The sequence below is a fragment of the Rhamphochromis longiceps genome, linkage group LG12 (genome assembly GCF_057381845.1).
Source record: "Rhamphochromis longiceps isolate RC_006_pf linkage group LG12, R_longiceps_female_GT1.1, whole genome shotgun sequence".
Lineage (NCBI taxonomy): Eukaryota > Metazoa > Chordata > Actinopteri > Cichliformes > Cichlidae > Rhamphochromis > Rhamphochromis longiceps.
Window position 1 is genome coordinate 43165389 of NC_140568.1, and position 18304 is coordinate 43183692.

General features: G+C 40.3%; 1 protein-coding gene across 1 annotated transcript; it reads left to right on the forward strand.

Moving 5' to 3' along the window:
- Nucleotides 1-1682: 1682 nt before the first annotated feature.
- Nucleotides 1683-2793, forward strand: LOC146658060 (uncharacterized). Its single transcript, XM_085426798.1, has 3 exons — nucleotides 1683-1819; nucleotides 1981-2033; nucleotides 2129-2793. The coding sequence occupies exons 1-3, from the start codon at nucleotides 1683-1685 to the stop codon at nucleotides 2791-2793; spliced, it is 855 nt and encodes a 284-aa protein (XP_085282924.1).
- Nucleotides 2794-18304: the final 15511 nt, after the last annotated feature.

An 18304-nucleotide genomic window follows, 5' to 3' on the forward strand; every position in this document is an offset into this window, starting at 1 on the left:
GTTTTGGTGGATCTTGTTAAATTGCTTTGAGATGTGGAGACTGCAGGCCTGTGACTAATTCCATTTTGTTTGGCAATCCCTCCAAGTCCTTAGCAGAGGCATTCCATGTTTTTGAACTTCACAGCACATTTAATCTATCAACTGTTTCCTATCCAGCATACAGTGTTCCTACACGTCCATGCTTATGTTCTGCCATTAGGTGGCACCATCTGACATGAAACTTGAGACTGTCATGGACATGTTGGGACTAAAAGACAAATACTGCTGGGACTAGAACATTTTAATAGTTTTTTTTTTTTTAAACTATAAAACCAGTTTCCCTTAAATGGCAAATGTCAGGATAGATTCTTTAAGGAACTGCTTTCTAGAAAGTTGCTTTTAACTGAAATGACTTTACGCTGTCTCAGAAGTATAACTTGTGCTATAATGATATATTAGAATGAGTTAAAATTCTTCTATATCTCCTGTTTAAAATGACAGTCACATTTTAAGGTTTTAAAGTAACAACAAAGTAACACGTAATGACAGCTGCAGCTTAAAAGTTATATAATTTCCGGTCACACTAATGCTCAGACGTGTGTGTGTGTGTGTGTGTGTATATATATATATATATATATATATATATATATATATGTGTGTGTGTGTGTGTGTGTGTGTGTGTGTGTGTGTGTGTGTGTATGTATGTATGTAAATTAAAAGGTTAAAAAAATACAGTTGAAAACTGACATTAAGCCACCAAAAAGTCAGCTGTGAATGCAGCTTGAGTCACTGCAGCAAAAGGTTGATCCTGCAAGAAAGGCCAGAGGGCTGAAGAGGCGAGCCTAGTGATTGTTTTGTCCTGCCTCCCTTCAGCTGTGGCAGATGGCCCCGCCCCTCCCTGAGCCTGGTTCTGCTGAAGGTTTCTTCCTGTTAAAAGGGAGTTTTTCCTTCCCACTGTCACCAAGTGCTTGCTCATAGGTGGTTGTCTGAACATTGGTGTTATTCCTCTGTAGTATTTTTAATCTTGAGGTGCCCGTTGCTGGGATTTGGTGCTATATAAATAAAACTTAACTGCATTGAATAAAGACCGCCAGTCTCCAGAGGGGTTTCTGTTTCAATAGTCACTACAAGCACAACTGGTTATGTTAGTGTTAAATCATGCAATTTACATGCTACACTATGAAGTCCAGTGTCCAAAGAACTCCCCGAACATCTGCGCAGTTAATTGTATTTGGTCTAGTTTAGGCCATGTGTCACCAGATCCTATCATTTAACAGCATAATACATTTAGTAAGCCAATCTTCTTTAGTTGATTTCTTATTAATTTTTTTTGTTTTGTTTAATTTTTGTACATTTGTTTTTTTAATTAGCTTCTTTACATGCAATATTGCTTTGACTCTGAGTCTAGTAATTGCATTGGCAGTAGTGATGCGTTATTGTTACCTAACAATAATAAAACTCATTTTAATCTTGTCTCCATTAATTTCAAACACAGATCTTTAGACAACCATTCTGTGAATCAAACTGGTTGGCATAGTGACCACTAAGCATTTAATTATAGAATAACTCAAACAATAAATGCAAAGCTACCAGATGGTAACCAGAATGTGTCGTTTGCTTTATGGCAATTTTGAAATAAGATTGTGGCTTTGATATTGTTCAAAGTGTTTCACAACAAAGTCCCACAACACCTGTGAATCATGATGAATCTGGTCCAGGTGCAATCAATCCACCTGTTTCCAGTCAATCAGATGGAGGGCAAGAACTTTGACTGGCTGTCAAAAGAAGATAAATTATGTGCACTGGACCGCTCCTACAACTGCACCACCGAAGGAGGAAAGCAGATTTTTTTTTGTTTTTTTGGGTCTAGCTGCCTTTCTGCATGCATTTAGGTCACTGATTGAAGCTATGAGACTATTATGGTACTATTTTGTGCCCCCATACAATGGCTATGTCCATTTGAAGTGACACAGGGTTACTTAAACCTGTATTCTTTTCTAGTGCGGTGCTGCCATGGCTACTCTGTGTGGGGGAGCTTCAAGCAAATGTAAAATGTAAGACAACATGTTGACTCAAACTACAGCTTAAGTAGAAAATGACAAAAGAACTATTTCACTTGTGGCGTCGATCTGAAATTTTCTGTTTTCAGCTTTGTATCCTGACTCTGAAACTGCAGATGTGGTAAAACCTCAGCAGGCCTCAGGTTACCAGTCCAACCTTCAGCTCCAGCTTCCCAACTACCAGCCCTGGTCACATTTCCAGATTCCTAATTATCAGTCCTGGTCAGATTCCCAGATTCCCAATTACCAGTCCTGGTTGCGTTCTGAGGTTCCCACCTATAAGCCTCGGTCAAATTATCAGATGCCCAGCTATAAACCTTGGTCACATTACCAGATTCCCAACTATAGGCCTTGGTCACATTACCAGATTCCCAACTACAAGCCTAGGTCACAACACCGGGTTCCCAACTACCAGGCTTCGTTGCCGTCCCAGGCTTCCAGGTATCAGGTTTGGCCTCGGTCCCTGGTTCCTGTCCACCAATACCAGGTTGGATTACAGGATCAGGCCTTCCAAAGCAGTACTCTGCCTCAAAGTCAGGGCACACAGAGAAAGCCTCAGACTTTGAGGCAAGTACAGAATTCCCAGCACAGGTTTCCGACACGTACCCAGAGGCAGGGCTCTCAGCGCAGGCTTCAGATTGAGACCCAGAGGCAGGGCTCCCAGGATATCCTTCAGACTCAGCCTCAAAGCAGAACGTGGCCTTATCCTAGGGGCAGGGCTTTTCCCATAGACAACCATCAAGCTTGGAAATAGGCTTAATTAGCACACATGAGGATGCTCAAGGTAAGAATGGCATTTACTTTCTAATCTACTGTTGTGCTTTTAACATAAGATCGACACCCTAAATTATCTTTCTCATTTCAGATATGTCAGAAAATGCATCTTTAACTACTTGGACCCAATTAAAATGATCTTTGTAAAAATAGTAATAAAAAACTTCTATTTGTTTCTTGCTGTGAAGCAAATCTCTATAGTTCAGTCCTGGAATTGAGAACTTATGCACATGCTGTGCTGAAGTCTTGTCTCAGAGGCCAAACTGCTGATGTACTTTACAAGCTTGCACCTACTACAGACACGTGTATCTGCTCAAGTAGGATGACTGTCTTGACTCCATACAGTGAAGGAAGATGGAGAGTGTGGTATTGGGTGGGGTTGCTCTATGTTGGGATGGAGCACTGCTTAGCATATTTTATTTTGGGTATCGTGCCTTTTTTACATCTGCATTTAATATTCATTATGTTGATGAGCAGAATGAATGTTCAAAATCATGCTGTACTTGAAATTACTTACTGTATAATTTGTTTCTCCTCTTCTGTAAAATACCTCAAATTGTGCAATATTTAAAATGACTTCTGCACTGCCAAAAATGACTTACGCATCAATTAAAATCCTTACAGACTTTAATCACTTTACTGAAATATATAATTATTCTTTGTTTGTTGTAAAAACTTTACTCGTTAACCCTTTATTTTAGCGTACGTGCCCTTAAGTATTAGTAGGTAAACATAATTACTTTGTAATTTTAAATACAATAGAATGAAGTTCAATTTAATTACAAAGGAATTACGTGTTTAGTCGCGGTCATATCATAAAGTGTTGCCAAGTTTTCTTTTGGCATCACTTAATACTGTACTGTTTTTCCCTTCTTTTTGTCAGTGAAGCAGGAAACTAGGATTTGGGCATGGCAAGCTGAATTCAACATTTCAAATGTGGCGTAAAGTGTTATGAACCACAGGAGGACAATTGTATGCTCGAGCTGATAGCCCAGATTCCTACTTTGCCTGTGACATTTGAACGCAGCACAAGTGCCGCCCCGCTCTACCGGATTTCAGCTGGTAGGCACTCGTTTTCTGCCAGTGACAGTCATCCCTTTAAACCCTAAGGACCTCCTGGATTGTCCACCTGCCCGACATCTGTCCCTTTCCTCACCGCGCGGCGCGATGAAGCGGAAACTGAGCGACATTTAGGAGCAGTCTAAAGGACTTCTGTGCAACAGGCACCTGGGCTGCAAACTCACTGAAGGCTGGTCGGAGGAACTGTTGCACAAAATCCCGCTGCGATGTCTCTGCTGTGCGTTAGAGGTATGCTCTCACTTCACAGCTACAGGTTATCGTTTCAACAGGAGAACTCATGGATCTGCTCGTGTGAGGGTTTCTTAAACAGGCGAAGTTCTCACGGAAAAGATTTTATATATAAAACACAAAAACTTAGATGAAAGAAAAAAGGAAGGCAGAATATTTGAGGGCAATACTGTAACATGATTCTGAAACTATCCAGTTGTGAAGATACAGAGCACAACACAAACTTTAAGTGTTTCCCTGAAAGGTGAATTTAAACCTCATTTGCCTCCAGTGACATTTAGTGTAACACTCAGGCTGGATGCTGACTTTAAAAAAGGAAAATCACAGTTAAGTGAGAGCGTTTGGTCATTATCGATGGCTATGTGCGCATTAATGTTTTGTTGCTATTCTATGGTGCGATATTGCGAGTCTGAAAAGTTACGCTGTGGTTAAATCGAGCCATAGTAATCAGTGCTCAATGCCAATGCTCACCAAAGAGCACTCTCAGTTTTCACCTGTTAAGGTATTAGCTTTGTATCTAAAGGAGGATGGATTTAGTCTGTTAGGCTATACCCAAACATAAGAGGGACATTTATTTCTGAAACTATTAAAAATCATAGACTCGTTTTTCTGAATGAAAAAATGCTCACAAAATGATTGAAGTTTGTTTTCTTCCTGTTATAGTAACATATGCTTGATTCTGATAGGAGGTCTTCTGGCCCTGATTTTTACCCATTTCGTTGGCATATTTTTATGATTATTGTTTTTTTTTTTTTGGTTTGTTTTTTTTAGCTTTTCATTATTGTTCTTGAACTTTAATTTGGATTTCCATTTATCCGAGATTCTATGATTATTTTAGCGTTCCAAGTCCTGTTTAGAATCATCATTATAGGTCAAGTAGTCTTTGAGTTCTATTATATTTGGTCCTTGGTGTTTTTGGTGATCGTAGCCTCCACCGTGTTTCTCGGTGTTCAGTTGAGTGTCAGTGGCTTGTCACTGTGTCTAGTTGGCTACTTCCTGTTTGATTTTGTCAGTCTCTTTTCTTCACCTTAGTTTTACTACAGGTGCCTCATGTCTCAGTAGTTTGAGTTCAGCTGTGTCTTCTTACCTTTATGTTTCCATTTCCCTGTGCATATCCTCGGCTACAGTGCAAACAAGGCTGGATGCCGTGTCTCCATGCCGTTTTCAGACTTGATTTGTGATCTGGAGCTACATCAGTAAAAGCTCGGTTTTCTGATTCTTTCAGGTGGATTCTTAGCAGCCTACATTTGGGTCACTTATACTCTTAAATGACATGAACCTGAAAACTGTCAATACTACATGTTAAAATAGTTTAAAACTGGATTCATAACATAACTTAGGACTGTATACTCTCACCTGACCGTTAAGACTGCACATCTTCAATACGGTAAGAGGAAGAAAATAGATTAATCAGTGGCTATTTCTTTGTAATTTGCTGTGGCAAGAGCACATTTTATGTATTTGCTGACATTTGGTACTTTAAGGTCTTTATCCTTAAGCTGACTGACCCCTTTAAGGTAGCAGGTTATAGATCTCTGCAGGGACATTATTAATAAAATGTGCACTTCCTTCTTCATCGTTCAGCGTTCTCTTTCCACGTGAACTGCCCCCCGAGTTGCCCTGAAGCAAGTCACTTGATCTGCAGTTGTTCAACTAAAGCTGATGAGCGATGTGAGATTTTAATGTCTAAGTAAAAGAATAAGAAATGATTTTGGATATTTTTTTGTTGAAAACCTGCATGTTTATCGGGTCTGACAAAGTTTGATTCATTAAAGGTTAAAAAGCCGGCGCTTCCCCTCACCGCCAGTTTATTAACATTTTTGGCTCCTTCCCAGGTCACAAATTGCTCTTCTCTCGCAGATTGCTGATTGATTTTTCACACCATCAAACTATTGTCTGGCTATCTCCAGCTCTCAGCCCCTGGTGTATTGTTTCTCACTGATCATTTCTGACCATTTCTCATCTTTGGGTGCGAGTGCTGCCTGAGGATGAAAGGCCACCACCACCTCCACCCAACTCCTATTACAGAGTGATGAGATGAGGGTGAGGCTGGAGATGGAGGGAGTGAAGCACACCTGGGTCGCAGTGGGCTCAGACAAGTGGAATTATAAAATAATCTAATTTTGTTTCATAGCTTGCCCTGGGATTGAGAAAGAGTGCTTCATGCTCACATAAAAGTTGTTACTTGTTCAGGTTAGCATGAACCCTGGACTCGGCTTTTTAAGCTTTGCTGTTTCACTCAGAAGGACAGAAATATGGATTCAAATCAGTCATGACATTGTCCCACAACATCTGGACATATACGCCAGAAATGTTCACTACATCATCTTTATAAAGTGCAGATTTGTGAGTGCTTGCAACTTGTTTCTGCTGCCCAGATGAGGCCATAAATATCAGTTATTGCAGGTCTGACTTAGGATGGACTCAAACACTCATCGAAGCGGTGATTGAAGTAAATGCATCTTATAAATATGAGTGGATGTGTGATTCTCAACACAAGTGAATCTACATAATATGTCATCTGACTGTCCTTTAAACAGTATTTCTTTTCCTTTTTAAAAAAAATCTGAGATATTCCATCATCTGACTTTCACAGACGCATCAAATCTTTTATAAAGAATATATTTTTAGATGCCAGACTAGAATGGTTTAATAGTAAACAACAACACTGTCAGAAATAGGAAGTAAACCACAGTTTCCCATGTGAAAAGCTAATGTTTTGTTAACTTGTCCAGCCCATCATTGTTTCTTTGCAGATTCAGTGCTTTATAATGTCACCTGAATTCTTCCTGAGATAATCTCCCTTTTTAATGGAAAGGTCTCGAGGGGTCAAGCTTGGTGGCCTTTCTTTGTAACGCTAATAATAGACTTGGAACTCTACCTAGTATCTCCTTGCATATGCAGACAGTAAGGTGAGAAACATGAGCTACAGGCAAATAAGGAGAAATAACCTCACAGGAACGAGCAGCGAACAAAAACAAACAGTCTATAGTATTAAGATTCACGCTGTCAAAGAGCAGTCCTTGGACGTGCATGACCCCACCTCCTGTAATGTGTGCTCTTTACTCTGCTTTTAGGTAATTTCTGCATAAAAGTAAATTTAGCTGCTTTAAAATTTCCACAATCCTTATGTTTTTTCCCTGTTTCTATGGTTTAAAAACTGCTTGGTGTAGTTTAAAGTGATTATATTGGACTAAAAAGAGCCTTTCTTGGCGTAAAACGTCAGACGCTGACAACATATGATGTCTTCAGGCTGTTCAGGGACAAGAGATGTATCTCTGTGTGATGAGCTGGGAAATGCTCTCTCTGCCTGTGGTAAATGTGTTCTTTGGCAGTTTTCTTGTCTATGATGTACCTGACATGCTATCAGAGAAGCCAGTCTTTCCATCTCTTAAAGGAAGTGCCTGATATAAACCCTGACGAGTGGCATTCTTTCTTGGAAGCTGTGATACCTTTCAGAGGCTCATTTCCTCATTCCTGGTTGTGTTGAGCGCCCTCAGAACCTGCATGGTGGCTTGCAGATCTCTGCAGGAAGTGAACGGCTGCAGAAACGAAAGCAGGATGGGAGGACACAGCTTCTGACAGCTCAGTCAGTACCCACTCCTAGCTATTTCTGGATAGCAATTATCAGTGGAATAAATGCATACACTGATGGCATTGCATAATTTGCTCAGTGTTGAGTAAGGTTACTGTGAAGAAATTGGATTAGAGGAAATTATCCGGCAGTAATAGAAGATAAATACGTGCAGGTCGACTGTCAGGCATTTGGAGAAAGCAGAGTGGCATTCAGTCTCAGCAGATCGGCACAAAAACTGGAGCTTGTGCTGATTTTATTTATGTTTTTTTTTTTTTTAATGGCCTGGTTTGGATTCATCCATTCAAGGTGATAACTAAAACCATTTTGTAGGCCACCAGATGAGGGCAAAGGTGAAGGCAGACCAGGTCAGCCAGTACACTGGCACACACTGTAGTGAAATGACAGGGATGCAAGCAAAGCTTCAGTGGCCAATCTGTGGAGGCGGGGGTGGGGATAGAGGGGAAATAATCCCCATGCCATCTGCTGCTTTTCCTATCCTGCGTGGTTATGCTTGTATACGTGTGTGTATGTTGGACTGCAGCTCACATGGGCCAGAGGACTTCACTTCCTCCTTCTCTTTCCCTCCCTGTCATGATAAGGCTATTTCCTGCTACGAGCATTGGCTCAGTCTAACAGTTTCTCTTTACACTTAATCTTTGCTACTGGCCACTTGTCTCAACTCAGGTCGAGGAGTGCTCAAAGAAGTACACTCCAAGACGATTGTGACATGAAATGCAGAGAAAATACAGACACAAAACTGCGTTCACCTGATTTTTCTGCTCTTTGCAGAAATTGGTGCTGTCTCAGCACTTTTTCTTCTCTTTTTCTTTTTTCTTACAAAGGCGGGAGTTTTGATAGTGATTGGTGATTCTTATTGCAGTAAAAACATCAGTTGGCACATCACCACACGTATTTGTAATGACAAATATGTGTAAACCAGCATCCGTCCATTTTTTTGCACTTATCTGAAACAGAATTGGATCAGTATTAGGCTAAACGTTCCTAACATCACTGTTTTCCAGTTACTCCTGGAAAATCCCGAGATGCTCCCAGGGTAGATGAAATATATATTTAATATCTCCAAAGACTTCTGGTCTCCCCTCAGAATCTCCCAGCTGAAAACAGTGAAGGTGCAAGGAGTAGAGATGGTGAGAGTACATGAGTTTAAATACCAGGGCTCAACCATCCAAAGCAATGGGCAGTGCACAAGAGATGAGAAAGAGAGTGCAGGCAGGGTGGAGTGGGTGGAGATGAGTGTCGGGGTGATTTGTGACAGAATGATAGCAGCGAGACCTGCTATGGTTTATTATTTGGAAACCGTGGAGCTGACAAAAGACAGGAGGACAAGCTGGAGGTGGCAGAGCTGAAGATGCTTTTTACTGGGAGTGACCAGAAAGGACAAGATTAGACATGAGTACATCAGAGGGACAGCTCAGGTCAAGCTCTTTGGCAACAAAGTTACAGGAAAAGAGGGAGACCACAGAAATGATCCATGGATGTATTGAAGGAAGCTGTGCAGAGGATGCTAGGGATGGAAGTACATGATCCACTGTGGAGGCCCCTAAAGAGAAAACCAAACAAGAAGAGGACAAAGAGTATTTAACAGTTCATGTGCACTGCATGGTTTTACATAGGTGATCGTAAAAGTTGTAATATTTCAATTAGGGCGCAGCGTTGTGGTTAGCACCACCGTTTCACAGCAGGTGGGTTCTGGGTTCGAACCTTATGGTTACCTGAGGCTCTATGTGTGGAGTGTTCTCCTGTGGCTTTCCTCTCACAGTCCAAAGACTGTTGGTTAGGTTCATTGATGACTCTGAATTGGGTGTAGATGTGATTGTGTGGTTGTCTGTCTTTCTGTGCTCAGCCATGTGATGGCCTCTTCCCTCGGTGACATCTGGGATGGCCATGATCGCTGTAAACCTAAGATAGACAAGGTGGAAAAAAATCAACATATGAAGGCTTCTGGGATGAAGCGTTATGACTCCTGGATTCTGGATTCTCTTTGCGCTCATCACAGTGACCACAAAGGTTAGATACTGATAAAACTGATTTAATGTCATTGTTTTTATTGATTCTTATCGTTTCCTGGTCAATTTTCTTGAATTAAAAAAAAATAGACCTGCAGAGGTTTGAAGGGTCAAAGTAATTGTGCAAAAACTGATCAGGAAAAAGGGGTTGGATGTAACTCAGGAATGCAGAAGTCCATAAGTTTCATTTCCTTATGAATGCAGGTCCTAGAAAAACACGGAGGATCTAAAACTGGTTTTAATCCTGGTTTGTAAACTAGGTTTGTGAGTTCTGATTTGTTTTAGACCCCAGATATTGATCGATTGGGACTCTAATTTATGTTTGTGATGAATACATGTTGATACACAGTGAACAAATGAAGACAAGCACTCAGGTAATGGTGCGACTGTATGTGTCTGTGGTAATGTCATGGTCTATAAAGCCCTCGTTCCATGATCCACTCATACTGGATCACTCGTGGACTTTCAGTAGCGTCTCTCTAATTGGCTCATTACCGTGGAGAGGTAGGGAGACGGTCTCTTTTAATTTGCGTTTATGCAGGATAATATGTGGTATACATGCTAATGTAAACACAATGAGGCACTGGCATTGAAACAGATAATTAAATGAAGGAATGTGTATGCCCACAACACTAAACTATACACAGAATATATATATTACAGCTTAACCTTGCAATATAAAGTGTCTTTAGATACAGTTCAGAGAAATTATGCTAATCCGTAAGCTGAATTTGAAGTGTTTGCACACAAACATACAGCCATATATGCTGCTAGCATAAAGCCCGAGCGTAAGCAGAAGCTTATACATGAGTAAAATGATCAAACATACTTCAGTCAGAGGATATTGACCAACCCATGCTAGATCCACAATAGTTGTATTTATTAGGTCGGCCTGGCGAGGTCCACGGGGGCTGTACATTAATGGAAGTGAGAGGGTGTTAATGACATGGCCAAAAGGTTTGCAACCTGTACGCTCTCAAACCCACCATGAGCTGAAGGACTGGAGCTAAAAATAGAGGCACAGTCTGGCCCCTTGTAATGACACTGCTATAGTCTGCGCCTGTCTGGCTGCTGAGCATGTCAGGTCTGCTGCTCCTGTTCAACATGTTTTATTAGGTGTTACTACACCTGAGTGATTGTGTGGTAATGTTATATTTCAAAGTAAAAGAATATATCTTTTATGTGCAGCTTTTCTTTAGATGAAAAGCGCATCATTGTAAAAGGGTGCCATCTTTTATTTTTAATGAAATAAACCCCCAAAGTATGCCAAACATAAATAAATATGCACAGATATGCTCAAGTTTCATGAGGGGTGCAGATGTCCTGTAGGTTGTCTGGCGGGGTGTTGGTCACAAACTGAGACCAGCTGGCAGAAAGAAGCAATCAACTTGTGTAGACTTTCAGATATAATTTAGGGTGTTTAAATATTGCATTTGACTATTTAGGAATTACAGCCATGTTTTCCCAACCTGATGAACAGTCTTGTGTCCAGCTGTGATCTGCTTTTTTCTCTTTTTTTTAAATGAATTCATGACAAATTAAAGAAATGAAGATATAGAGCTGATTCCAGGCATTCGTGCTGAGTTTGGTTTAAGAGGTGTCCAAAGGGATGTAATTACAAGTGTGCTAACCTGGACTTGTAATGCTGACATTAGAACTTGGTCACTGGTGTTTGCTGATGATGTGGCTCCTGATAAAAGTAGCTTAATCAAATGATAACACTGGTTAGGTGTTGCTTCACAAGACAGAGGTAAAGTGGCCCAAAACTTCTAAGATCTCCATAAGATCACCAAATTTTCTGAGACTGTCGCCTGACCTTTGACCCAATCAAGCATGTCTTTCACTCACTGATGACAAAACTGAGGGAAGAGGATTCGTGAATGTTCGGGCACAGATTAGAGGTCGTGGATCCTGTCCAGGGCTCTCCTCTACACGGCCAGCTTCCAGCGAGTTAAAGTTGTGACGCTTCAGAGGCTCAAAAGTGTCTTTATTTCACCACCGAGACGCCATTTCCAACCCTGAGCTTCAAAGCTGCACTTATTGTCACTTCAAAGAGCTCAAACCTGAGACACCAGAGCAGATTGTAAGTGGTCACAGTCAGAGCTGCAGTCCAACAAAGAGAAGAATGTCATCGGGGTACAGAGGAGATGACAGAAAATCATTTTAGCTTTCAGAGTTTGTCAGATGTTGTTTTTTTTCTCTCCCATGTCAGGCTAAAAGTTCAGTCTTGGATAGTTGTTTTGGATATCGGTTACAAACGTGCATTCACTGTTCATGTAATTCATAGATGTTGTACTCCTGGTGAGAGCAACGTAACAAATATTTAGGCCTTACTTTCAAAATGTATTTGGATGAATTTTACATGTGATACGGAGAATAAACTTAACGCTTAAGTGAACGATGCATATCCGTAAGTTAAATATAGTGAAGCCCATAATTTGACTCAGTTTCTGTAGTTTAGCCTCTGCACGCAACCACAGTTGCAGCTTTACTCAAAAAAAAAAAAAAATGTGTGAGGGGTTTAGAAATTACACCCATTTTTATACACATAACTCCATTTTTTTAGAGGTTTAAAATGAATTGACCAAACTAACAGGATGTTAAATATAAAGATTGTTTTGTATTAAAAACATCTAACTTTGTAGTCAGTGTCTGTCTGAAATGTGGAACCTCTGGAGTTCACCAATTGTGGGTGGGTGCTAATTGTGGGTGTTGCTTCCTTGAGGTTCCTTGAGAAAACTTGTCTAGTGGGTTGAGATCAGGTGACTGACTTGGCCATTGATGAATATCCCACTCCTGCCTTCAGTGTAACCAGCGGTTTGCACCTTGTTGTAAACCTTCTGTATTTCCTTCCATGAAGGCGTCTTTTGATTGCACTTGGCTAAAGATTTTGCTTCCTGTCTGTTAGGTTTAGTTTGACCTAATGATTTGATGTGGAAACACCCAAAGACCCTGCGATGTGATATTATCATTATTATCATATCATATTATCATACTTCACTCGCAATAAAATATAATTGTGCTTTTTAACATTTAGCAATATCTGAGTACTGAAATAACATACATACGGGGTGGCAGAGCAGGTCAGCCACTAATCAGAAGATCGGTGGTTCGATCCCATGCTGCCTCCTGGCTGCATGCCAAATATCCTTGGGCGCCACCGGGCCCTCTGACCACCGGCAGCCTCGCCTCTGTCAGTGCGCCCCAGGGCAGCTGTGGCTACAACGTAGCTTGCCATTGCCAGTGTGTGAATGTGTGTGTGTGAATGACTGAATGTAGTGCTTTGGGGTCCTTAGGGACTGAGTAAACAAATGCAGGCCGTTTACCATTATGATTTAGGCATGTTTCTGATAATCTAACAATTAGCCGTGATAAATCATTAAAAATCCCACATCTGTTGCCGTCCACTTTGACAGAAATTGACATTTAACTATTACATTTGTGCTCATCAACCTTCCTGTTATATAGGAATGTAGCCAGAATATAACCAACGAGCTGCCTTTGCTCACTGACAAACACTCATTCAGATTGATGGCAACATGTTGGCAATCTGACTGCATTTGTAAATTAGACAGCAATCTTTTTTTAAACCTTTGATAATCCCTCTGAGAGCGAGTGCAGTCAGTTCAAGTCAGGCACCAGTTGGCTCTGAATTTGTGAAGCTAAGTGTGTCCAGTTGTTTTTTTGTTCGCTGTTTTTTGAGCCAATTTAATTTAATTTTACTCGGCTACCGTTATCTCAGGACGATATGCATGTTTGTAGTATTCCTAGAGTAATGTAACTTTGTCCCTGAATGGATACAATATTGCAATTTTGCAATAGTATTGTGATACCATGCTGTATCGATTTCATTAAAAGAAAAAATCTACTTGTCCTGCTAATGATGACCTCCCTCTCTTTGGGCCTTGTATTTAAAATGACAATGAAAAGTTATATAATGCAAACCCTGAAAGTTCAGGATAGATACAAGATGGCTCAGTAAACTTGTTTTCAAGCAAACATAATTATATATTTTAAATTGGGCATTTAAAGAACCAAATGAAATATATTATCAAGCCTGCTGTGCTTGAATATAAGCTTCAGTATAAGCATTGTGTTGTGCAAAAACACAATGCCTTGTCATCCACGTCCTCCATTGCGTATGGAGACATTACAGATGTGTGTTTGAGTGCTCCTCAGTAGCAGCTTTAATCCAGTGCACTAGTCATCACACGAACATCAGCCTGCTCTTTTCCCCAAATGGGTTTTCTCAGTCTCTTTATTTTTTTCAGGTATTAAGAAAGAAAAAACTTTGTAAGGTTGAGAGTTAGCTACTGACCAATGAAAAGAAGTCTTTCTGCTTTCCTATGTCTCTTTTGTAATTCATCCACAGAACAATGTAGCAGGGTCTGGTAGATTTCAGCCCCGCTTAAAGCATTAGCTTGGAGGGATTATCCCACCAGCTAAACACGCGGTCACCAGCAGCACGCATCCTCTCATACAATCACTCCAGAGGACACGTGCCTGCTTTACTACCTCTGATCAGCCTCACCAACCCTGTAGCCCAGAGGGATGCTGACCTCTGCAAGCACTAAAATGTGACACTGACCATCGCTTTTTTATTTGTCCAGATCTTAAAGAGTGCTTCTGTCTGGTGTAGCGATGCACTTGCATTTATATTTTAGGTGATTTTTTTTTTCATTACAAGCCTTTGTTTTCTGCCAGTTTGTCAGCACTTCCTGTTCGTTGCTGTCTTCAAAGAGAACATTGTATTGGCTGCGCTTCATTTGCATGAAGTTGAGGTTTAGGCTGCTTTAAACAAATCAGGATATCTTGTGCTACCCAACACCTGTAACACGCACTCAAAACTGGATCGCAACAAATTGGCGCTTTCGCGAGTACGTTTGCTGATAGTAATGTCATGTGATTCAGCTAATAACACAAGGATTTCATCATTTTTGAAGCCACGCTGAAAATACTCAGCAATCTGTGCATTCATGACTGGATGTAATACCGGTAGCTTAGCTGTAGCATTTGTACCTGAGGGTTTCAGCTTCCAGGCAACAAGGAATGACATCATTCACATAGATTACTGATTGGCAGCGCTAACTCGACATTTTGAGTCACTTTTTCTCACAATTTTGAGTTAATAACTAACTCAAGTAAGTCGAAATTTTGAGGGAAAAAAGTTGAAATGTTGAGAAAATGACTCGAAATTTCGAGTTATGGAGCCTTTTTTTTCCTTTAGTGGCGGAAACAGGCTTCCATACACATCAGACTAAGGGGAGAGGATGCATTTTTCCACCAGGCAGAAGTTCAGAACTCATTCTGATGTTGCATTGTCGCTCTCAGGTTTTGAAGGATTTTTTGATTGTGCTGCATCATTTTGATCCTTGGTGCCTTGTTTCAGAGATGACTCTGTGCTCAAATGTCACAAACGCACATCATCACATCTGGTAGGGCTTTAAATCCTTTGTACGTTATATAACGTCTAAGTATAAACTTTGCACAAGTCACATGTCCGACGCTGCCAATCATGTGTGTCATGATAAGGCTCTTTTTGATTTTAATTTGAATGAGCTGCTGATCCGGTTTTATCGACTTGAATCGAAACAATGTTGCGCTGTGCATTACCTCGGACTCAGGTGTAACACCTGACAGCTGCCATCTGTTGTCACACAGTTACAAATATGAGCTGTGTTGTTTTAATGTTGGTTTTAATGCTTCTCCATTAGGAGCTGTGATTCTGAAAGGTGGCTCACTGGCAAACAGAGCCAACTTTACACTGAATATTTTGTAAAGTAAATTCAGAACATGTGAGCTAAAGTTTCAGAACACTTTTTACATTTATATAAAGCAGTGGCGCTACCCTTGAGTCACCTGTTTCACATTTATTTATTTTTGAATGAGACTAAATCACATCTTCTCTCACAGTGTTGGGTCATTCATACAGGTAGCGTCAGAGCCCAGTTGGCACTTGACCAACGAGGCCACTGTGAGCCTCTGCCGAGCTGGCACGACTGACACACAAAGCAAGCTGTGCTGACAGCCTAAGATAAATGACCTGTTAACAGTCTCTCTCTCTCTCTCTCTCTCTGTGTTTTTCTTATCACATCTCTCACTCTGACTGTGATTGAATGAGCATATTGATCTTCCTCAGTGAGAACATGTGTCTAAACTGGATTTAAATAACTGAATTAGCCCTAAAAAGGCAATAAGCTTTCATACTACTGCATAGTCAAATGACTGCAACAGATTTAAGGGAGGCCTGATTGAACTGCAGATCAATATCGGGGACTTTCAAGCCTGAAGCCAAGAACATGTTGGCATTTCAAGACTCTCTTGTGAATTTCAAGGCATTCTGGGTCTCAGTACATTTAAAATCTCAGCTCTGTTTTTTTTAAAATATAAAATATTATTGAGTGCTTTTTTTCTAGACAAATAACCCCTTTTTCTCTAAATGCTAGCTTATAATAGCAGTTTCTCAAATTTTTGTCATGCTGCTCTTTAGAGACTAATAATATTTAGTCCTCAGAATAAATACATTGATTGCAACACCATCAGGAACACAAGGTTTAGTTTTCACATAGTTCCTGCAAACAAAAGTCGCTGCTTGATGCTTTGCTCAGCAAAAGTTTAAAATGCAACATTACAGTAAAGCCAACAAAACGCACAAAAATGTGTATACAGATGACATGTGTCAAACTCAAGGCTCTTTATACATTTTAATAAGGCCTGTGTATCACTTTAGGTTCTTAAATGTATCAACTGAGCTGGGAAACTGAGTAGAGCATAAAGAGAGCCCCATTCTGCTCGATTATTCTGTTTGAATCCACATAGTAGCAAAGACACGGAGTCATAGATGAAGAACGGTTGCTTCAGAAAGCTGGACTGAGAGGAGAAATGTAACTGCAGCATCATGTTTCCTTGAAAGTGAACGAGCTGTAGTCATATTCAGGTTTGCGTGTTGCTGTAAAACTGTAATCAGAATACATTATTTTGCTTGGCTAAATGTTGTAAACCCCTCAGTCGTAAATGGCTGAGGAATATTGACAGCCCGCTGATCAGGCGGGTGGGGGCGTGGCCAACGAAGTTTGTGAACGCCATCGGCACACATTTGGGATTGTCGTGCCAACAGGTGCAGCTTGAACTAGTAACACAGTTGCTTTATTCCACCAATTACTGCGGCGCTAGTGTAGCTAATAGGATTACTGATTAGCAAAGAAGTAACTAAACATGTAACAGAAACAGAAACATGTCTCATAAACTCACATTTTATTCATGATAGAATGTAGAAAACCAATCAAATGGTTAAACTGAGAAAATGTACCATTTTAGGAAAAGTATTAGTCTATTCTGGATTTGATGACAGCAATACTTTTCAGAAGTTGTGACAGGGTGATGTTTACCACTGCGTAGCATGCACTCGTTCTTTTTTTTTAACAACAGTCCAAAAACATCTGGGAACAGAGCAGCTGTTGGATTTTTGAGAAAGCAATGTTTTCCCATTCTTGTTTGGTAGAAGATGGATTTGTCTGTTTGTTTTGCGTGCAGTATTATGCGTGCAGTACCAGGACGGAAATAATAACCAAAACCTTCTTAAAAGCAAAATTCTACAGGGAGGAAGGGTTGTATCAGGAAGTGCATCAGGAATAAACTCTCTTCCAACTCAAACATGCAGATTTATCCACTGTGGAAATAAGAAAGCACCCAAAGTACCATCAGCCGTTCATCAAGGTGGAAGCTATGGCTTATAGTAAATTATGTGAAGTCACTGAAAAGATTCCAGTAGGATGTATGCAGTGAGAAATGTGTCCCATATCCTTCCACCCACAAGATAAACTATGAACTGTTTCTTATCACGGATGTGTGATCTCTATGAACGGTTCCAGTGTTTGGCTGGGTTAACTTATTCTAGGTTAATATTTATGGATTTAGCAGATTGTGTCAGTGTCTTTTCACAACTCATTTCCTCGCTGATTGTTGATTCACACAGTCCATTCTTCCTGCAGCTATTGCAACAGTGCCAATACTGTTTCAACCACAATAATATACATCAAATATAAAAACTGTATTTGTTTCCTACAGTCATACAACACATTGAACTGTTATTTAATAGGCTTGGGGTTAATTTTATGAAATTTTATTGCACAATTTTATTTTTGAAGTACATCAACAATCAGGAATAAGAGTGTAGAGGGGTTAGAACATTGTTCAGTCCCTCAAAAATTAAATTCCATTGAAATATCTAAGAGTATATAATCCTGATGAGTCACAGAATCCTCTTCATCCTCTTCATCACATTGGGACTAATAGGTTTTTTCTCTCTTCTTCTTTCAGTAAAGAAAGCCAAACTCCACGGGCCCCCAGGTAAGAGCGTATTATTTTGGCTCTTTCTCTGCTGCGCTTTTTTTGTATATGCTATTTGTATTTCTACATTATTTCACATTAAGTCACTTCAGTGATCTCCAAAACCTGATACAGACATATTGACTCTGCAGTGTCTGTGTCCAAGATACAGAGAACTTGATCATCCAGGAACAACGGTATCCACTCATCACACTTTTTGTTTTGTCTTAGCGATAAAAAAAAGAAAGAAA